Genomic DNA, 22,407 nt, shown 5'->3' on the forward strand with positions numbered 1-22,407 from the left:
GGGATCGGGTCCCACATCGGGCTCCTTGCATGGAGCCTGCTTCTCCCTCTGCCTGTGTCTCTGCCTTTGTGTGTGTGTCTCTCATGAATAAATAAATAAAATCTTAAAAAAAAAAAAAAAAGAACATGTGGTGTATAAAGCCAATGGAATACTATTCGGCCATGAGAAAGAAGGAAATCCTGTCATTTGTGACAACCTAAGTGGACCCTGTGGGCATCATGCTGAGTAAGGTAAGTCCAGCAGAAAGACACGGTGTAATCACACTATTTGTGAAATCTAAAAAAAGCCAAACTCCTAGAAACAAAGTAGAATGGTGACTACCAGGGGCTGGGAGGTGGGGAAACTGGAAGGATGTGTAAGGATACAAACTTGCAACTAGGGATCCCTGGGTGGCCCAGCGGTTTGGTGCCTGCCTTTGGCCCAGGGCCTGATCCTGGAGACCCGGAATCGAATCCCACATCGGGCTCCCGGTGCATGGAGCCTGCTTCTCCTTCTGCCTGTGTCTCTGCCTCTCTGTCTCTCTCTGTGTGACTATCATGAATAAATAAATAAAATCTTAAAAAAAAAAACTTGCAACTAGAAGATGGATAAGTTGTGAAGATCTATCACAACGTAAGGATTATTAGTCAACAACATTAATTGTCAACAATATAGTCAACGACTGTAAGAGGATTTCAAAGTTGCTAAGAGACTAGATCTTGGTTATTCTCCCTACAAAAAAGAAATGATAATTCGGTGACGTAATAGAGGTGTTAGCTCTTATTATAATCTACAAATGTATCAGATCAGCCCGTTGTACACTTTAAACTTCCACATTGTTATGTAAATTATATCTCAATAGTAAATAGATAGGTAGATAGTTAGATAATATGATGGAGAGGCTAGAGCCTTACAGGGCCCTCTTGCAAGTCACCACCCATGGACTAATCTGCTGAGCCTCTCAGGCCTGTTCCTCACTACCCAGAAATCCCCCAGAGCATGCCTATGCCACCTGGTCAAATGGTGTCTATGTCATTTCCTAACACAAGTACAACTGAAAATGCATCTGCAGGAACATAACGTTTTCTACGCCGTAAGGAAGATTTTTGCAAAGAAAGTAAATATTGGTAATAATGATTTTTTACTGAAAAAAAATTTAAGGCTCAGTCTCAATCTTAGAGTCTCAAAACCTAATTTGGTCCATATTCCAGGATTAATCTTTTTCTTAGGATCTGACTCATATAACCCAACTCATGAGAGATTGATGGATTTATTTTTTTTTAATTTTTTTTAATTTTTATTTATTTATGATAGTCACAGAGAGAGAGAGAGGCGCAGAGACACAGGCAGAGGGAGAAGCAGGCTCCATGCACCGGGAGCCCGACATGGGACTCGATCCCGGGTCTACCAGGATCGCGCCCTGGGCCAAAGGCAGGCGCCAAACCGCTGCGCCACCCAGGGATCCCTGGATTTATTATTTTATAGAAAAAGAGTTAAGGCCATTTAGACAGAACGTTCCCAACCAATGCTCAGACCATTCTCAAAGTGCAAACTCCCAGAGAGCCTGGAGGGGCAGAGTAAGAAAGCAAAAGCCAGACCACCAGCAAGGCACCTGTCACTCCAGGACAATGACCCACAATGCCAAAATAGTTACTACATGAAGTGGTGGATATGTTACTTGACTTGATTGTGGTATTCATTCCACGAAGTAAATGTATATCAAAACCTCACACTGTACACTTAAAATAGGCGCAACCTTTATTTGTCAATTATTTCTCAATAAAGCTAGGAAAATAAACAAAGAAACCCAGGAGTGGGGTAGGATTGCACTGTCACCACCCTATCAGATCATTTGGGTTTCCCACATAGCTCCTGAGGAGGGTACTCGGTCTGGTCTGTCCCTCTGGTGACAGTGAACATCCTTTTATGTTCCTGATGTGGGAAGAGGGGCAGCTTTCAGTCTTTTACCACAAAGTATGATGTTAGCTATGAGTTTTCCATAGATGCCCTTTATCCTATTGCCTTTCTTTTGTTTTTAAGATTTTATTTATTTATTCATGAGAGACACAGACAGAGAGGGGCAGAGACACAGGCAGAGGGAGAAGCAGGCTCCATGCAGGGAGCCCTATGGGGGACTCGATCCCGAAACTCCAGGATCACACCCTGAGCCACCCAGACATCCCAGTATCCTATTGCCCTTTATCCTATTCTTTGTTTGTTGAGTAATGTTATCCTGAAAAGATGTTGGATTTCATCAAATGCTTTTCTTGATTTCATCAAATGATTTTTTTTATTACATCTATTAAGATAGTCATGGGATTTTTTTTTTTATTATTATTCTATTAGTATGGTATGTTATACTGGTTGATTTTCCTATGTTGAACCACCCTTGCACTCCTGGTCATTGTATGTTATCCGTTTATTTTTTTTAAGATTTTATTTTTTCGGGATCCCTGGGTGGCACAGCGGTTTGGCACCTGCCTTTGGCCCAGGGCGAGATCCTGGAGACCGGGGATCGAGTCCCACGTCGGGCTCCCGGTGCATGGAGCCTGCTTCTCCCTCTGCCTGTGTCTCTGCCTCTCTCTCTCTGTGTGACTATCATAAATAAATAAATAAAATATTAAAAATATATATTTTATTTATTCATGAGAGACACACAGAGAGAAGCAGAGACACAGGCAGAGGGAGAAGTATGCTCCCTGCGGGGAGCCCGATGTGGGACTCGATCCTGGGACCCTGGAATCACGCCCTGAGCAGAAGGCAGACACTCAACTGCTGAGCCACCGAGGCATCCCCACTCTAGTCTTTATTATTCCTTTCTACTGCTGGTTTCAGGTTTAGTTTGTTCTTCTTTTTCTAGTTCCTTAAGGTATAATGTTAGGTTATTGATTTGAGATCGTTTTTCATGTACGTTTACAGTTCTAAATTTCCCTTGTAGCACTGCTTCTGCTCTATCTCGTAAATTTTGTTATGTTGTGTTTTTGTTTTCATGTGTTAGAGGTATTCTCTAACTTCTCTATGGCTGTTTGTTTGTTTTTTTTTTTTTAAGATTTATTTATTTATTTTTATTTATGATAGACACTGAGAGAGAGAGAAAGAGGCAGAGACACAGGAGGAGGGAGAAGCAGGCTCCATGCCGGGAGCCCGACGTGGGACTCGAACCCGGGACTCCAGGATCGCGCCCCGGGCCAAAGGCAGGCGCCAAACCGCTGAGCCACCCAGGGATCCCTCTATGGCTGTTTAACAATATATTGTTTAATTTCCAGGTATTTGTGAACTTTCTGGTTTTTCTTCAGTTATTTTCTAATTTCACTCCATTGTGTTCCAAGAACATACAAGATATGACTTCGATCTGTTTAAATTCAATGAGATTTATTTTGTGACCTGACTGTGGAGGCCGAGAAAATTAAGGCCATTCCACCTCAAGTTTAGCATTAGCACAAGTACAGCCATCTTAGGCCCCTGTGAATAAGAGCTGAACTTTACAGGAAAAACTGCAGAATGTCCTTGACAAGGAATCCCATATCACAAAGACAACAGAGCTCAGAATGCCCTCGGCAGGAAATCCCATATCAGATCTTAAGAAACTCCCCCACCCTGTCCCCCATATTGGAATGGAAAAATTCCTCCACCCCTTCTGAAATCCCCTAGACCAGCCCATAAAAAACCCAGCTGTAACCCACTTCGGGGTCCAAGCCCCTGCTCTGCTGTGTAGAGTATACTTGGACCCAAGCTCGAGCTTGTAAATAAACCCTCGTGTGTTTGCATCGGTGTCGGCTCCTTGGTGGTTTCTCGGATTCGCAATCTTGGGTGTGGAGATTACTAAAAAAATAAATAAATTTTAAAGAAAAAAAAATGCTACCTGGGTGGCTCAGCGATTGAGTGTTTGCCTTTGGCTCAGGTCGTGATCTGGGGGTTCTGGGATGGAGTCCCACATCAGGCTCTCTGTAGGGAGCCTGCTTCTCCCTCTGCCTGTCTGCCTGTCTCATGAATAAATAAATAAAATCTTAAAAAAAAAAAAAAGAATGTGTATTCTGTGGTCATTGGGTGGAGAGTTCTGTGAATCTATCTGGGGAGTCCATTGGTTTAGAGCATCATTTGAGTCTATTTCCTCTATGACCTCTGCCTTGTTACATCCATTATTGAAAGTGGAGTATATGGAATAATATTCAGCTATTTAAAAAAATGAAACCTTGCCCTTTGCAGTGATGTGGGTGGAACGAGAGAATATGCTAAGGGAAATCAGTCAATCAGAGAAAGAATTATCATGTGATCTCACTCATATGTGGAGTTTAAGAAGCAAAACAGGATCATAGGGGAAGAGAGGCAAAAATAAAACAAGATGAAATCAGAGAGGGAGACAAACCTTAAGAGACTCTAAATCATAGGAAACAAAGTGAGGATTGCTGGAGGGGAGGGAGTGGGGGCTGGGGTAACTGGGTGAGGGGCATTAAGGAGGGCACGTGATGTGATGAGCACTGGGAGTTATATTAACACTGATGAATCATTGGCCTCTACCCCTGAAACAATAATACATTATATGCTAATTAATTGAATTTAAATAAAATTTAAATTTTTTAAAAAATAAATTGTTCTAGTAGTCACAAAAATAGAGCTACAAGAACAACTGTGATTCTGCTGTTTTAAACTTGCGAACATGGGGTGCCTGGGTGGCTTTGCTATCACAAGACCCTGAACATATCTTAAATATACCAACCTAATGGGTATGGTGTGGAGTGATATTTATAATTTATTATAACTTTAATTTTCATTTTTCTATGTTTAATAAGCTTCAGGGTTGTTGTTTTTTTTTTTAAGATTTTATTTATTTGACAGAGAGAGAGGGAGAGAGAGCCAGAGACCACAAGCAGGGCGAACAACAGAGGGAGAGGGAGAAGCAGACTCTGCACTGAGCAAGGAGCCTGATGTGAGGCTCGATCCCAGGACCCTGGGATCATGGCCTGAGCTGAAGGCAGACACTTAACCAGCTGAGCCACCCAAGTGCCCCAGTTTTAGGTTCTTTTTTTTTTTTTTTTTTTTTTTTTTTTTTAGGTTCTTTTTATGTGTTTTTGCTACTTGGTTCTCACCATCTGTGAACCGCCTGTTCATATCTTTAGTCCATTTTTCTATGGAGTCGTGCTTTTTTTTCTTACTGACTGCATAACCTAACGGAAGGAGAGTTCATCCACCCAACGAGCACCAAAGCCAGCAAGGGCCCCACTGAGTGTTTGCAAGAAACGAATAAAAAAGCTGTTTATGGGACGCCTGGGTGGCTCAGCAGTTGAGTGTCTGCCTTCAGCCCATGGCATGATTCTGGAGCCCAGGGATTGAGTCCCATATCAGGTTCCCTGAAATGAGCCTGCTTCTCTCTCTGCCTATGTCTCTGTCTCTGTCTCTCTCTCTTTGTGTCTCTAATGAATAAATAAAATCTTGAAAAAGAGAAAGCTGTTTATGGGATTATTGCTAACCAGGAGAACAGAGAGCTAAGGCTCTAAAGACCCCAACTCCCTGAGGGTTTACAAACAGAGGATTCTCATTTCTTTCCTTTTCCATTTTTTTTAAATTCATTTTTAAATGGGCACCATGCCCAGGGTGGGGCCCCGAACTCACCCCCCCTGAGATCAAGAGTTGCCTGCTCTACTGACTGAGCCAGCCAGGTGCAGCAGAGTGAGGACTTTAAAAGGGTATAAATTGGGACCCCTGGGTGGCTCAGTGGTTGAGGTCTGCCTTTGGCTCAGGTCATGATCTCGGGGTCCTGGAATCCAGTCCAGCATCGGGCTCCCCACAGGGAGCCTGCTTTTCCCTCTGCCTGTGTCTCTGCCTCTCTCTCTCTCTCTCTCTCTCTTTCTGTGTCTCTCATGAGTAAATAAAATCTTTTTTAAAAAAATATTTTATTTGAGAGAGTGAATGAGAGAAAGAGAGAGAGAGCACGAGCAGGAAGACAGGCAGAGGAAGAGGAAGAAGCAGACTCTCTACTAAGCTGAGAGCACGATGCTATGCTGGGCTCTACCCCAGGACCCAGGAATCATGACCTAAGCAGATGCTTAATTGACTGAGCCACCTAGGAACTCCTGGTCGATTTTTTAAGAAGATTGTATTATTTATTTATTTGAAAGACAGAGCATGAGAGAGAGGAGGAGCAGAGGCAGAGGAGCAGGCCGACTGCTGAGCCCAGATCCTGATGTGCTCAATCCTATGACACTGATATCACCACCTGAGCTGAAACCAGGACTTGGACACCCGAACAACTGAGCACCCTAACCCAGTTGATTTTTTTTTTAAGATCTTTTATTTATTTGGGAGTGTGCAAACAAGTGTAGAGGGAGGAGGGACAGAGGAGGAGGGAGAGGGAGAGAACCTCCAGCACTGCACTGACTGCGGAGCCCAATGTAGGGCTCAATCTCATGACCCTGAGATCATGACATGAGTTGGATGCTAACCAACTGATCCACCCAGGCACCCCCAATTGATCTTTTTTTTTTTTAATCTTTTTTTTTTTTAAAGTAAGCTCTGTGCCCAATGTGGGGCTCAAACTTCCAACCCAGAGATCAAGAGTTGCATGCTCCACTGAACTGACTTAACCAGCAAGACTCCCTTTATCATTTTTTTAAAGATATTGATTGATTTACTGATTCATTCATTCATTCATGAAAGACACAGAGAGAGAGAGAGGCAGAGGGAGAAGCAGGCCCCATGCAGGGAGCCGGACGTGGGACTCGATCCTGGGTCTCCAGGATCACACCCTGGGCTGAAGGCAGGCACCAAACCACTGAGCCACCCAGGGATTCCCCGCCCTTAATCATATTTAACCTTTAGTTTTAAAACTTTTTTTTGGAACCTGGGAGGACCCATGACCACCACACTCGCCCACACCAAACCCTATGCTCATACCAACTGTCCCAGACTCAGCAGCCATGGTGGTGATTGCAGTACTTTATTAGGCAAAGAAATGTAGTTGTTTTCAACATCTCCTCTAAGAAAGGAAGCTCAAAAGTGGTGAGCCAGCCAAGCCCTGCAGAAGTTCTGCTTCTATCTGAACTTCTGCAGCAACACGCAGATCTTCTCCTTGACCATCGGATCCAGTGTTGAACAGTCCCACTCTGCCAACTTCATCAGCCGGTCATGGGCCTCCCAGAAGAGGCCAGAGCCAATGGCCAGCTCCACCCTCATGCGCCACTCAGCTAACCTGGAGCTATTGAGGAAGACATTATAGTTGCCTCCCATGGGCTATAGATAGATGAAGAAGAAGGAGTAGTCAGACAGAAGGAGGGAGAGGGGGACCAGCCCTACCTATAGGTCCCTATAGCCTCAGGGGCTCTCCTAATCTGCCTCTACCAAGAGTGAGTCTGTGACCCACCCTACTCCCTGGCCTGGGCAAGGGGTCAGACATTATGTGATAGATGTGGGGTGGGGACTGGAAGATCAGAATCTCCAGGATTCTTGGCCACTGGTCTTGCTCCAAGGCTCCTAAATCCCTCTCTGAGGTGACACCTGGCCCAGATGGCTCCCACTTCAGCATGAAACCTTCCATGGGTCCTGCCTTCTTCTGGGAAATCCCTTATTCTCAGATGAAGGTGCAACGAATTCAGTTCTTTTTCCTCCGCATTGAACCTTCCTCTGTAATCAGGCTCAGGCCCTAGAGTGGGTGACCCAGCAGGTAGTCTAAGAAACATGCACCCAAAAAGCTTGGGGCCTCCAAAATGGGGTGGGTGTGGGTGAAATATAAGGGTTAGGGGTGAAATATAGGGGACTACACCACTTGGGCCAGAAACACTGGTTTTTCCTGGTGATGGTCTGCATTAAAATAGACACTTTACATACTGGCCACAGATTACGTTGGCCTCTCAGGACATTGGCCAGAGTCTGAACTGGCCATCTCGCACACCAGCCAGGTCAGAAATGGCCACCCTCCCCTGCGTGTAGAAACCACATAAATGCCCACACCTGGGTGTGCCCCCAAACACACAGTGGATGCCCCTCAGACTCAGAGCTGTGTCTGGAGCTCTAGAAAAGAAGCTCTCAGCCGGAAGGACACTTTGATGGCCTCTGTACACTTCCTGGAGACTCCAGACACTGGAGACTTCACCAGCCTATAATCAAAGCATGGCCCCAATGGTCGCAGAGGAATCTCACCTGTTCCCAGGCTCTGTCCATCACCCCATCCCACTCCACACCTGCATCATCTCCACCAGGGCCACCAGGTCAGCCAGTGAGATGTGATCCCCGGTGATGAACATCTTGTCCTGCAGAAACTTCTCCTCAAAAAGCTGCATGTTTGTCCTCACCTCTGTCAACATCTGTTCTGTCTTCTCGGCTGGAACCTCCTCACCTGTGATCCTTGGGATCAGCATCTGGCCAGGGTGGGAGATGGGAGGGAAGAGGAGGCTGCACTCTAATAATCCCATCTGAACCTCCGCTCTTCAGCACCCTTGTCTGCTGGAGAGGTGTTGGACAGAACCAAGGATGGAAAGTAGGTTCATTCCTTTTAGTGATTCTGGTTGGTAGAAGTCACCTGGGGCCACAATTCAGTGGGATTTTGAGATTCCTGCAGGGGCAGCCATGGTGGCCCAGGGGTTTGGCGCCACCTTCGGCCCCGGGCCTGATCCTAGAGACCCAGGATTGAGTCCCATGTCGGGCTCCCTGCACGGAGCCTGCTCCTCCCCCTGCCTGTGTCTCTGCCTCTCTCTCTCTCTCTCTCTCTCTGTGTGTGTGTGTGTCTGTCTGTCTGTCATGAATAAATAAATAAAATATTAAAAAGAGAGAGAGAGAGAGAGAGATCCCTGCGGGAAGGAATCCTGTAATTGGTTAGTGAGGTCTGTCTCAGGCATGAGATAAGCAGTAAAGGCACATACACCAGCTATGGGTCATCTTCAAATTTAGTGATCTCTGTGGGCCCTTCAGCTCTGATGTTTTCTAAGTCAGTGAAATTTCTTGAATCCTATTCTGGCTTGAGTAATACCAGCTTCTCCTGGGTGCCCTTCCCCTTGTTTTTACAAGGCTTTTTCATACCCAGTGGTTCATTCTATACTCCCATTAGCTCTAGAAATCTAGGCAGGCAGGAGATGGAGCCAAGGAAATGAGGCTCAGGAAAGGAGGGAGATCTCCTTGAACACCCCAGTAGTCAGCCCTAGCCTGGACCCACTCACCTTGATCCAGAGGATCCTGCTCATGGGCAGCTGAATGGCAGTGTGCTGCCAAGCCATGAACTCATCCACACGGGCGCGTGTGTGCAGGTCTGGTGGGTACCAGTGCGAGGGTGTGCTGTACTTGCGGCACAGGTAGAAAAGGATGGCCACGCTGCAGAGAGAGAAAGTCGGGGGGCACTGCTCTTTCCTTCTGTTACCCCACCACCCCAGTGTGGTCTGGGCCCAAGGCAGGGCCTCCAGCCAGAGATGGGCTCTGGGCACTGACATTTTTCTCGGGAAAGGATGAGCCCAAAGGATGCCAAGAAAAGCAGTCAGTCAACAGTCAGTAAGAGAAGACAGAGAGACTGACAGGGTGAATGGGAGTTGCTAGATGGCATCAGAAAGGGCAGTCTAGGTAGTGGGAAACATGTACGGGAATTCAGGGGTAAGAGGTAGCATGGCAGAGAAAAGAGAGTTGGGGGCAGCCCCGATGGCCCAGTGGTTTGGTGCCTGCCTTCAGCCCAGGGTGTGATCCTGGAGACCCAGGATCGAGTCCCACATCGGGCTCCCTGCATGGAGCCTGCTTCTCCCTCTGCCTGTGTCTCTGCCTCTCTCTCTGTGTGTCTCTCATGAATAGATAAACTAAAAAAAAAAAAAAAAAAAAAAAAAAAAAAAAAGAGAGAGTTGGTGGATGTGACCAGAAGAAGGATGGGGAGAATGGTCAGAGACAGCTAGAGATACTGTGGAGGCCACACAGGGAGGCCCTTGGTGATGCGGGAGGCTATGGACTTAACCCTCAAGGTTCTGGTTATATAAGCAGGAGGATGAAAAAATCCACCTTGAATTTTAGAAATATCCCTTTGTCCTATAACTCAGTAGCAAGAAAACAAATAATCCAATCAAAAAAGGACAAAGAACTGGAGGAGACATTTTTTAAAGATGTCCAGATGGCCAGCAGACACATGAAAGGGTGCTCAACAACACTCATCAGCAGGAAAATGCAAATCAAAACCCGCAATGAGGGGACACCTGGGTGGCTCAGCAGTTAAGCCTCTGACTTCTGTTCAGGTCGTGATCCTGGGGTCCCAAGACTGAGTCTCACATCAGGCTCCCTCCATGGAGCCTGCTTCCCCCTCTGCCTATGTCTCTGCCTCTCTCTGTGTGTCTCTCATGAATAAATAAAATAAAATCTTAGAAGAAAAACAAAACCACAATGAGATATCACCTGTGAGAATGGCTGTCATCAAAAGGACAAGAAATAACAAATGTTGGCAAGGATACGGAGAAAAGGGAACCCTTGTGCACTGCTGATGGGAATGCAAACTGGTGGAGCCACTGTGGAAAATAACATGGAGGTGTCTACATAGAACCACTATATGATCCAGCAATTCCATTTCTGGATATTTATCTGAAGGAAACAAAAGCACTGTAACAAAAAGATATCTGCACCCTCATGTTCACTGCCACATTATTTAGAATAGCCAAGGTATGGAAACACTTAAGTGTCTATCAGTGGATGAAAGAATAAAGAAAATGTGGTGTAAATATACAATGGAATATTATTCAACCATAAAGAAGAAGGAAATCCTGCCAAGAAAGAAAAAAAAACCGCTCTGGTAGTGGGTGGAGGGGTTCTGAGGAGAGCAGAGGCCACGGGGGTATGGGGAGGGTACAGACTGGAGGCACCATTTGGAGGAGATGGTATTGCTTTTTGCTGGTGGGGGGCAGGAAAGGAGGAACTCAGGGTAGACACAGGTGTTTGAGGAATCTAGGATGTCTGGGGCCCTAGAGAGCCCTAAGCCAGAGTCTGATAGGACATCAAAGTTGAAGGTGCAGGTGCCTGCCCCACCTACCCTGCGCACACACCCCTCCCACCGCAGCCCCCAACACTGCCTGCGCAGTCAGCAAGTGAGAAGGGAGCAAAGATGGATGGGGAGAAAGGAAGGGAGGGAGCAGGTTGGGAGGGAGGAGGGAAGCCCCAAAGGTCCACCTCTCTAAGAAGGGGGGAGTTGTCAAGGAGGGAAATCCTAAATCTTAAACCATCTCAGTTCAACCCACAATAACCCTGTAAGATGGGTCCCTGTATGCTTACAATTGAGGAAACTGAGGCTGAGAAATATAACTCACTTACCAAAGACACACAGCCCATGAGTGACAGGATTGGGGTTTGACCCCAGCAGCCTGAGCCCGAGTCCGAGCCCAAGCCGGGGCACTGCTCTTGACCACCTGGTGTTGTGCACGACCTTGACCAGGACCAGGGGGTGGAGGGGATGGATGGAGTCAGGATGGAGTCAGGTCGGGAGGAGTGTGAATGGGCAGCAGAGGCAGGCAGAGGCTTGCCTCACTGGCCCAATGCCCCTCCCCAGTTTGCAACCTCTGGGAACACTGTCCTTGGTGGCCAACCCCTGGGTCATGACTGCTCTGGGCAGACCTGTTGGTGGCTCCCAGTCCTGACTGGTTCCCCCAAGTTGTCTGTAGCTTGTGCCACTCTGAGCCCACAGCCCACTGCCACACTCAGTGTCTCTTTGTCCTGTGATTTGAGATCCCCACTGCTCATTCTCTGGCATCAGCCTTCCGGGCTCCCACACCGGGAGCACCAGGGCCAAGTAGGGCCCATCCACACCTCTGTATTTGCGAATGCCTCCTGCCACCGTAGCAGATCAGAGCTTGCTGTGCCTGCAGGAGCCCCATCTTCTGGGGACAGGTACCCTGGCTAGCATCACAGTTCCTGGCCTTCTGTCTGCCTAGCACCTCCTCCCCAACTTTTCTCATGAGGACCTGCTCTGTCATCTTTAATCCAGTGATTCTGGGAAGAGTGACTGGCAGTCAGGGGCCCCAGTGTGCCTGCCAGTGAGTGGCCCACAGGCAGGAAGGGGACTCAGACTAGGCCCATGCATGCCCTTCTTTGGGAACTTCAGATACCCTGAGAAGGAGAGGCTGATCCTTTTCCAGACAGACAGACAGGGAGATGGCCAAAGGAGAGATTCAGTACCAGATTCCCCTGGCTGGGGGGAGTGGGCAGCGAGGGTCACTAGAGAAGACCTATGAGGGAGGAGTGGATTTACCAGACATGGAGAGCATATAGTTCCGAGATCCAGGCTGGGGAGCTAGGCCACCAGGGTGAGAACACAGAGCCAAGAGAAGGCAGAGAGGAGGAGCCCTGGCACTAAGGTTGGGGCCTTGCTCTGGAGAGAACACCGAGGGTGTGAGGGTGCGGCGGGACGATCATTTGCTAAAGACATAAGGGTGCGTGATTTGTGAATCCATGTGGCCAGTTCAGTAGGAACGCTGCCAGCTTGGACGGAGGGGGACAGAAATGAAGTGAAATGAAGGGGAGTGAAATGAAGGAAGGCTGCTGGGCTTCTGTGACAATGGCCGACAGAGCTATCCAACTGCAAACTTGGGTTAGCCTTCAAGAAGAGGGAAGGGGGGGTACCTGGGTGGCTCAGCGATTGAGCATCTGCCTTTGGCTCAGGTCAGGATCCCAGGGTCCTGGGATGGAATCCTGTATCGGGCTCCCTGCATGGAGCCTGCTTCTCCCTCTGCCTATGTCTCTGCCTCTCTCTCTGTGTTTCTCATGAATAAATAAATTGTCTTAAAAAAAGAAAAGAAAAGAAAAGAAAAGAAAAGAAAAGAAAAGAAAAGAAAAGAAAAGAAAAGAAGAAAGAAAAGAAAAAAAGAAAAGAAAAGAAAAGAAAAGAAAAGAAAAGAGAAGGAAAGAGTGACCCAGAAGGAGGTTCAGAGGCCAGTAGGGCTGCCCTGCCACTAGTGGGCCTGGAGTGGGGCAGTGCAGGTGGGAGTTGAGCTTCACCCTCCCTGGTTCCAGAGTGTGGGGCCACCACCCTATGGGCCCAGGGGACAGAGCATGGAGCCAAAAGGATGATTCTCAAGCCTTAAAATCTAAAGTGATTTACCCTGCTGGGTTCCAGACTTGCTTGGAATGTATGAGATTCTCCCCCCTTCCTATTTCTGTTTGGGAATGGGAATATCCACCCTGTGCATGTTCCTCCATTGCATATATTTTTTTAAGATTTTACTTATTTATTTGACAGAAAGAGAGAGAGAGCACAAGCAGGAGGAGAGGCAGAGGGAGAAGCAGGCTTCCCATCAAGCAGGGAACTGGACATGGGGCTTGATCCCAGGACTGTGGGATCAGAACTTGAGCAGAAGGCAGACACCCAACTGACTGAGCCACCGAGGTGCCCCTCCTTGTATTTTTTTATTATCATTTTAAAGTAATTTCTACAATACCCAACATGGGGCTTGAACTCAAGACCCTGAGATCAAGAGTCACATGCTTCACCACCTGAGTCAACCCAGCGCCCCTCCCCATAGTATTTTGGAAGCAGGACAACTCCTTATCTGGTTTCAGAGGTTCACAGAGAGAGTGGAACTTTGCCCCAGGATGAATCATACCCTGGGAACGCCTGGGAGCTCAGCGGTTGAGGATCTGCCTTTGGCTCAGGATGTGGTCCGGGGTCCTGGGATCAAGTCTCACATTGGGCTCCCTGCATAGAGCCTGCTTCTCCTTCTGCCTGTGTCTCTGCCTCTCTCTGTGTGTGTGTCTCTCATGAATAAATAAACAAAATTATTTTAAAAAAAATCATGGGGATCCCTGGGTGGCTCAGCGGTTTAGCTCCTGCCTTTGGCCCAGAGCGTGATCCTGGAGTCCCGGGATCGAGTCCCACGTTGGGCTCCCTGCATGGGGCCTGCTTCTCCCTCTACCTGTGTCTCTGCCTCTCTCTGTGTGTGTCTCATGAATAAATAAATAAAATCTTAAAAAAAAAAAAAGACAATACATTTCTGTTGTTCTAAGTCATTCAGTCGGTGATAATTTGTGACCACAGCCCTAGGAAAATAATCCAGGCCCTGGGCCAGCCGAGGTCCTGTGGTCCACTTAGAAGACATACTTCAAAATTATGACATCACCTCTGAAACAGTCTGAAAAACAGTCAACCTCAAATCTTACCAAACTTCTACTTCCAATGACCAATTTACAGGAAACGAAAGGACAGGAAAACCATGTAAACATGACACCATAAGAATACAATCGGCAAAAACTCAGATTGTGGGAAATTCCACAAGAGGAAGGACTCGGATTCTTCAACCACAGCAAAAATGCAAAGGCAAGGGGTGCCTGGCAGGTTCAGTTGGCTGAGCATGTCCCTCTTGATCTCAGGGTCCTGTAGGTGTGGAGACTATAAAAAAAATGCCAAGGGAAGAGAGGTGGGTCATGGAAGGGGCTATAGACGGAAAGAGACCCAAGAGACAGATCACCAGTTGCAATACTTGGCAGTTTTTTGGAGTGGGATTGAAATGCACGAGCTACAAGCTATATATGAGATAGAGACTTTTTTTTTGATAGACTTTTTTTATATAAGTAATTTTCTTTTCTTTTTTTAAAAATATTTTATTTATGTTTTTGACACAAAGAGAACATAAGCAGAGGAGCAGGAGAGGGAGAAGCAGTCTACCTGCTGAGCAGGGAGCCCAATTCAGGGCTCAATCCCAGGACCCTGAGATTATGACCTGAGCTGACGGCAAACACTTAACTGACTGAGCCACCCAGGGCCCCTAATCAAAGACTTTTGAACAAGATAATGCTTGAAATCCAGGCGTTATTGTTAATTTTACAAGGTGTCATCATGGTATTGTGGTGATGCTTTTTTTTTTTTAAGATTTTATTTATTTATTCATGAGAGACACAGAGAGAGACAGAGACACAGGCAGAGGGAGAACCAGGCTCCATGCAGGGAGCCCGACGTGGGACTCGATCCCAAGACCCCTGTGTCATGACCTGAGCCAAAGGCAGACCAACCACTGAGCCACCCAGGCATCACAATGATGCTTAAAAATATTTATTTGTTTGTTTGTTTGTTTGTTTTTTTGAGAGAGAGTGTGTGCGAGCAGGCAGGGAGGGGCAGAGGGAGAGGGAGAGAGAGAATCCCAAGCAGACTCCATACTAGTGCAGAGCCCGAGGTGGGGCTCAATCTTACAACCTTGAGATTATGTTCTGAGCTAAAATCAAGAGGCAGACACTTAACCTACTGAGCCACCCAGGTGCCCCTGATGTTTGTTTGTTTGTTTGTTTTCAAAGAGCCCTTATCTCTTAAAAGTATTTTCCTAAACGTTTATGGATGAAACGATGGGTGGTTGGCAGACAGGGGAATAGAGCGGGTTACAGGTGATGTAAAATGGGCTCCCCAAGTGGACCAATGTTGGAATTGGGTGATGGGTACCATGTGGAGTTTGTTATACTCCTCATTAATTAGTTTATTCTACTTTGATATATATATATTTTTTTCATAGTAAATAAAAAATAAGCACTAGCATGAATCTCCTAGGAGGAGCAGAGATAGATGGTGGGAGTGGGGACCTCTGGGGAAGACTTACCTTTCAGATAAGATAAATTTTCCATCTTTGAGGCTGGGTAGCTTCTTCAGGGGGTTGATCTCTATGTATTCCTTGCTGTGGTGGTGACCTGAGAGGGACAGGAAAGGTCTGAGGGTGCTGGGACTCCAGGGAAGAGAGAACCAGGTCTCCCAGAGGCAGAAATGCCTTCCTCCCTATTTTCTCTAGGAGGAAAAACAGTCCCAGAGGAATACCATGGCTAACTTCAGGTCCAAGGGCCAGTCAGTGACAAAACAGGGATTAGGATCAAGACTCCTGACCCCATCCCAGGCTCGGTGACCAGGACACCCCGTTGGCTCACAGGAGTCAGAGCCCTCCAGCCCCCACTCCCAGCTCTGGGCCTGAAGCCACAGCCCATGAATCAGCAGAACCGCTGGAGGCCCGGGTCCCACCCCCACTCCTATAGATCCCTCTAAAAGGGGCAAGGCAGCCAGGAGCCCCAGCCGCAGCACACAGCTGGAATCCAAGAGAGAACCTCTCAAGGGCAATCAGTCTATGGGGAGTTTTGTTTTATTGTTGTGTTTTGGGTTTTTATCTCCTCAAGGTCACTACTTTACATTTTTAACATTTTAAAATTTAAATTCAATTAATTAATGTATTATGTATTATTAGTTTCAGAGGTAGAGGTCAGTGATTCATCAGTATTACATAACACCCAGTGCTCATCACATCACGGGCCTTCCTTAGTGCCCATCACCCAGTTATCCCATCCCCCACCACCTGCCTCCCTTCCAGTGACCCTCAGTTTTGTTTCCTATGATTTAGAGTCTCTTACGGTTTGTCTCCTTCTCTGATTTCTTTTTTTTTTTTTTTAATTTTATTTATTTATTCATGAGAGACACACACAGAGAGAGAGGCAGAGACACAGACAGGGGGAGAAGCAGGCTCCATGCAGGGAGCCCGATGCGGGACTTGATCCAGGGACTCCAGGATCACGACCTGAGCCAAAGGCAGATGCACAACCCCTGAGCCACCCAGGCATCCCTCCCTCTCTGATTTCATCTTGTTTTGTTTTTTTTTTTTTCCTCTTGTCCTCTATGATCCTCTGTTTTGTTTCTTTTTTGTTTTCTGTTTTGTTTCTTAAATTCCACATATGAGTGAGATCATATGATAATTCTTTCTCTGATTGACTTATTTCGCTCAGCCTAATACCCTCTACTCCATCCATGTCATTGCAAATGGGAAGACTTCATTTTTTTGATAGCTGAGTGATATTCCATTGTATATATATAGCACATCTTCTTTATCCTTCACCTGTTGACGGACATCTGTGCCCTTTCCATAGTTTGGCTATTGCGGAGATTGCTGCTATATACATTGGGGTGCAGGTGGCCCTTCAGATCACTACATTTGTATCTTTGAGGTAAATACCTACTAGTAGAATTGCTGGGTCATAGAGTAGCTCAATTTTCAACTTTTTAAGGAAACTTGTTTTGTTTTAAGTAAGCTCTGCTCAACGTGGACTTGAACTCAGTTTTTCTTATTTTTCTTTTTTAAAGTAACCTCTCTGCTCAACATTAGCCTCAACTCACAACCCTGAGATCAAAAGTCCACACACTAGCAACTGAGCCAGCCAAGTGTCCCAATCTATTGGGAGTTTTAACCCTTCCGCAGCCAGCTGCCTCCAGTTGGAAACATTTCTGGTCTGGGTTCCCACCTCATTTCAGAGCGCCTGGTCTCCTCCACTATGTTCTAGAGACTTCTGCTTCTGCAACCTGAGCCTTTACGAATCCCCTCGATGCTTGGGATAGCATTGGAGGCCAGCACCCTGCACCTCACTCAGGGTCTGTGTTACCCTAAGCAGGTATGGACCAAAGCAATGGTCTTGACTCAGGTTTGGATGACCACACACTTCTGCGACCTTTGTCAACTGATCAGAGGTGCTCCAGCTAACAAGATGTTACCCTCTCGCGAGAAAAAGCCAAACGCACTGGATGGGAGACCAGAGGACACTCGGCAGCTCTGCCTTCCACTTTACCTTATAAGAGTCTGTTCCTTCCGTTGGGAAACATTTCTTCCCCTGTGGACTTAAGGAGGTGGAGTCTCCTCTGCATCTCAGCTTAGAGACACCCTGACCCTGTGCCCTGCCCCGCTCCAGGGCCAGACCTATGCAGGGGAGCAGGAGGTGCCTACCTTTCAGCAGATCCACAAACTGGAAGTCAAAGGGGATGCTGTTCTTCTTGGCAAAGATATAGACAGCACGGCAGGATGCTGACAGGAGGTCCAGATAGAGCTCCAGGCCCATGTTGAGACACACGTTGGGCACCCCCACCAGCCACAGCTGCCACACTCTGAACCTGGGCCTAGATGCAACCTAAACCCCTGGCCCTGGCCCTGGCCCTGTGCCTATCAACCTTCTCCAACCCAAGCCCAGAACCCCACATTCTAGAACTTCTTGTTTCACTTGGTATTGTCATGGGGCCAGGAAGCCAGGAATTCTCACAGCAGCAGGGGTTCTGGGAAGACTCAGGAGTAGACTAGAGGGGCAGCCCGGGTGGCCCAGCGGTTTAGCGCCGCCTTCAGCCCAGGGCCTGATCCCGGAGACCCTGGTTCAAGTCCAACTTGAGCTCTCTGCGTGGAGCCTGCTTCTTCCTCTGCCTGTGTCTCTGCCTCTCTGTGTCTCTTGTGAATAAATAAATAAAATTTAAAAAAAAAAAAAAAAAAGGAGTAGACTAGAGAGAGGTCCCTGGCTTAGGGACAGGAGGCATGGGCCACCTGCAGCCCTGCCCTACCCCTCCCTCTTGGTGCATGTGCATGCCTGCGGCCTGTGTAAGAAGGACTTACACATGGGAATTCTCAGGGCCAGAACTTCATTGCAGAATGCAACCCAAGGGGCTCTGCAGGGTCCAGAATGAGGATGGGGCAATGAGAACCAACCACGGAGGGTTTCAGAAGTAGGGATTGGGGGTAGGTATAGGTCAGTCTAGCCTAGACTGTAGCAAGGAAAGCATTGAACAGGAGCCTGGGGAACAGCCAGGGCACTGCGGACAATGCCACCATGCAGAGAAGCCCAGAAACTTCTGGCCTGGCTTGGCACTGGCAGTGGCAAGTGGAACTCAGCACCTGGCAACTCTGGAGGGTAACTGGACACTCGGGGAGGCCTTGGGGCTGCTCACTCTCAGCTGTGTCATCGCGGAAGATCTCTTGGCCCTCTAGATTCTGCTCAGAAGTGGGGCTAAATGAGGCCGGAGACAAGCAGAGGACACACAGCACGTTTATTGCGGGCAGGAGAGCGCAGGGGAGCAGGCCCCGTTGTCGCATCCCTCTCAGCCGAGCCTCTCCAGCAGCCGATGCACCAGCTCCTGGGCCAGCTTGGGGTCACGCTGGGCGTCTCGGGGGTCCCGAGGCTGTAGCACAAGCTTGTGGGCCTCCTGGACGAGCTCAGGGCCCAGAGCTGCCTCCACTCGGGCTCGCCATGCTGCCAGCCGGGGCCAGTCTCGGAAGAGGTCACAGCCAACGGCAGTAGGCTGGGGAGACAGGGTAGCCGGAGCAGGGGGCTCAGCCCAGGACCCAGAGTCCCCCTCAGGGGGCAAGCAGGCAAGAGAGGCTCACCTGCATCAGCTCCGTGAATGCCATCAGATCTGCCAGGGAGACCTGCTCGGTGGCCAGGAAGGGCTTGGCAGCCAGGACCTCCTGATCCAGGTGCTGCAGAGCTGGTCTCAGCTTGCCCATCAGCCGATCTAGCCGCTCCTGGTCCACAGGCTGACCCGAGAAATGGGGCAGGAGGGACTGGGCCGGGGACAATAAGAGGCAGCTTACCCCGGGCTCCTCCGAATGTCCCAGGCACCTGGCCATCCCTCCTTGGCCACCAGCCCTCCCTCCTAGCGACACCCCCGGGCTCTGTATTCAGAAGGATTCTGAGGAGTGGATCAGACACAGGAGAAGAAGCCTGTGATCACGGATGTCCACTTGGGATGGGGTGGGCAGCTTGTATGCCCACTGGTTCCTTCCGGCCTGGGGGCTCCAGCTCCTGCCCAGGCCCGCATGGTAGGGCAGGGCGGCTCACCTTGCACAGGTAGACATTGGTAGCAGGCAGCTGGACGGCGGTGTGTTGCCACGCCAGGTACTCGTCCACACGGGCCCGGGCCTGCAGCTCAGGAGGGTACCAGTGCTCCGCCGTCTGGTACTTGCGGCTCAAGTAGAGAAGGATGGCCACGCTGTGAACCCGGGGGGTGGGGGGCGTCAGAGATCTCCCACCCTCAGCTCCAGGCAGGCTCCCACAAGCAGGGTGATTTGACAGCGTTTCTCTCCAAGGCCACCTCCAAGGGAGGAAGTCCCCATCCCCTCATCCGCAACCCCCATCTCCCTCCAGTTGCCCCCCCCAACTGCTCCATTCCTCAAATGCTCCCCCCGTCAGCCTACATTGCCACCCCCCTCCCTACCATTACCCCAGCCAGCTCTCTGCCTCCAGGCCCAGCTCGCTGGCATCAGGGTCTTACTGAGCAGGAAGGGGGGGAAGGCGGCCTGCCATGGATGCCCTGCCCAAGGGGTCTCCAAGTTCCCTCCCAGGCCATTGCCTGGAGCCTGGAGGAGGGGATGGAAGAGGACCCCCTTTCTTGGTTCCCCGCCCCCAACCCCGGGCTTCTGGTACTTCAAGACCAGTTTCTGTTCTCAGGCAAGTTCCAGGAGGGGGGGGTGTCATGTGACTCCCCCATTTTACAGAGGAGAAACCTGGGGCATGGAGTTCTGTGACCTGTCCAGGCCGAGAGCAAGGATGCGAGGAGCTGGGATTCACAGCCCAGTGCAAATCGGGGGCTCTCAGGTCCCTGGCCCCTGTGGCTGCAAGGCCAGGTCTGCGACATCTGGGGAGGGCCAGCCTCGAGCTTGGGTCTTCCTGACTGGCTCCAGCCCCTTAGTCCAGCCCCCTGCCTCCAAGCTGGGTGAGCTAAAAGGAGGAAGTGGGGGCCTCAGGTTTCTGCTTTCCTCCCTCCTGCTCCCCCAGCCCTGAGGCCTCTGCAGACCCCAGGACCCCATTACCTCTCCGCCAGCAGGAAGTCCCCATCTCTGAGGGCAGGTACCTTCCCCAGAGGGTTCACCTTCAGGAATTCAGGCTTCAGGTGCTCCCCTGAGGGGTGGAGACCATGAGTGGCTCAGCAAGAGTTCGGGCCCCTGGACACCCCCTCCACGGAGCCCAGGCTAGTCAAGGCTCACCCCGGCCTAGCTCCACGGGCCGCAGCTGGAAGGGAATGCCATTTTTCAGGGCGAAAATGTAGATGGCACGACAGGGGGGTGAGTACAGGTCCAGAAACAGCTCCGGCGGCATGGCTGCACCTCCGGCTGCCCTCACCTTCTCCACTCAGGCCTGCGTCCAGGGCTTGGTTCGGCCCCTCCAAAACGGGGCCTGAAGAAATTCGCTAGCCTCGCTAAAACCTACTTCCTCTGAGCTACGTACGAGCTGGGCGCCCTGCCAAGCCTCCCCACCTCCTGGCCTCTGTGGAATGGAGGCGGGCTGGGCCCCCTGCCAAGCCTCCCCACCTCCTGGCCTCTGTGGAACGGAGCCGGGCTGGGCACCCTCAGCCTCGCCGTGCCCCTTCACCCAGTGTGGCCACACTCCCCAGCCTTGTCCATTTGACTCTTGGCCTTCCTCTTGGACTGTCCTGTGTACTTCCAGAACCCAAGTCTTGAGAGGCTGAGGGCTGGGCTGCAGGTAAGGCCTCCATGGACCCAGAGAACAGTCATGGGTGGGTTGGGAGTTGGGAGCTGGGGCTTAGCACCCACCCGGGCACACGCTAGCAGGGTGGGTCATGGAGCAGGTAACAGCCAGAGCAGACCTGAGCCATGGACTCTCAGGAAGCTGCCTCAGCCTCATTCTGTGACCTGAGGAGGTCAGAGCCACTCCCTGGCTTTCTTGACCCATGCAAGACCCATTGTCATGCCTTCCCCACTTCACAGGAATTGAAGTCTTCCAGGCAGGACTTTTAGGGACAAATTCCATCCTCTACAAACACACATACTCATAGGACATGTGACTTGGGCAGGGTTGTCCCTACCCTTGGTTTCAAGGACAGTTTGTGGCCTGGCCCGGCTAGTGAAGACCCCGTAACCCTTGGCCACTCTGACTGAACCAGGTGGTCCTAGGGCTGGGGCAGGAAGTTCTGGGAAGGAGGGACTGGGACAAGGCACAAAGCTGACCCCTGCTGAGGCCCATGTCCTTCCCAAGGAGAGGCTGGAGAAGGAGCACAGCTCAGACTCTTCCCCAGTGGAGAGGTAGGGTGGGCCCGGGCCGCCCCCAGGAGCCAGGCTGTCCAGAGCCAGCCTTCCTGGAGCCCAGACAGAAGGGAGGGAAGCCAGGCAGGTCAGCAAGCCTCAGACTCGGCCTGCCCAGAGCCATCAGCGAGCCCTGGGCCCAGCACCCCAGGAACTATAACTCAAGCCTGCACAGAGATCCCCCAAGCCAGCTGGGTTTACCACATTGGACAGGGGCCACTGCCATGGGGTAAAGGGGAGGAGTGAGAGAGGGGAGGGATAGACAGAGGGAGAATAACCTGGAAGCAGGCTGGGAAGACAGAGGGAAGAGGGCAGCAAGGAACTCATATCTTCATTTACCCATTCATTTATTCATCTAGCAGAGAGTGAGACTCAGAAACAGAACAAAAACAGTGGAGGGAGAAGAACAACGGTAGGGGACCAGAGAGGAGACTTTCTTATGTCTCCCAGCCTCCAAGCAGGACCTATAATGTCCTCTGTGGGGTCCCCAGGAGGGATTGACAGCCTGCACCAGGACCTTGGGACAAGGTTGAGGGTCCGGCACAACCCTGCACCCAGGATACCCTCCATTCACTCTTGCCATGCCACCTGCATGACCACCCTTCCCAACACAGCACGGTCCTGAGGTTCATGGGCAGGCCAGTACTGAGGCTTTGATTCTGGGGACACCAGCACAGGAGGCAGG

At 49.7% G+C, this 22,407-nt stretch overlaps 3 protein-coding genes across 7 annotated transcripts in view; all 3 read right to left on the minus strand.

The window, feature by feature from the left end:
- The window catches only part of LOC112676929 (glutathione S-transferase theta-1), a 45,621-nt gene that overhangs the window by 11,408 nt on the left and 11,806 nt on the right, over positions 1-22,407 (minus strand). The gene's annotated exons all lie outside the window — the stretch shown is intronic.
- On the minus strand, positions 6,893-18,776 carry LOC112676930 (glutathione S-transferase theta-4). Of its 5 annotated transcripts, none has more exons than XM_049101794.1 (6): positions 18,632-18,776; positions 15,498-15,585; positions 9,126-9,276; positions 8,154-8,330; positions 7,924-8,069; positions 6,893-7,171 (listed from the first exon to the last, which is right to left on the minus strand). In XM_049101794.1, the coding sequence occupies exons 1-6, from the start codon at positions 18,774-18,776 to the stop codon at positions 7,009-7,011; spliced, it is 870 nt and encodes a 289-aa protein (XP_048957751.1). In that variant the 3' UTR covers positions 6,893-7,008. The 5 variants fall into 5 exon arrangements, with proteins under 5 accessions (XP_048957751.1, XP_025330517.1, XP_048957752.1 ...); XM_025474732.3 differs by lacking the exon at positions 18,632-18,776 and adding an exon at positions 17,649-17,917; XM_049101795.1 differs by lacking the exon at positions 7,924-8,069 and having other exon boundaries at positions 6,893-7,206.
- LOC112676931 (glutathione S-transferase theta-1-like) lies at positions 18,714-20,955 on the minus strand. Its single transcript, XM_025474734.3, has 5 exons — positions 20,667-20,955; positions 20,493-20,580; positions 19,522-19,672; positions 19,068-19,244; positions 18,714-18,982 (listed from the first exon to the last, which is right to left on the minus strand). The coding sequence occupies exons 1-5, from the start codon at positions 20,776-20,778 to the stop codon at positions 18,782-18,784; spliced, it is 729 nt and encodes a 242-aa protein (XP_025330519.1). The 5' UTR covers positions 20,779-20,955; the 3' UTR covers positions 18,714-18,781.

This window comes from Canis lupus, chromosome 26 (genome assembly GCF_003254725.2).
Source record: "Canis lupus dingo isolate Sandy chromosome 26, ASM325472v2, whole genome shotgun sequence".
NCBI classification, from domain to species: domain Eukaryota; kingdom Metazoa; phylum Chordata; class Mammalia; order Carnivora; family Canidae; genus Canis; species Canis lupus.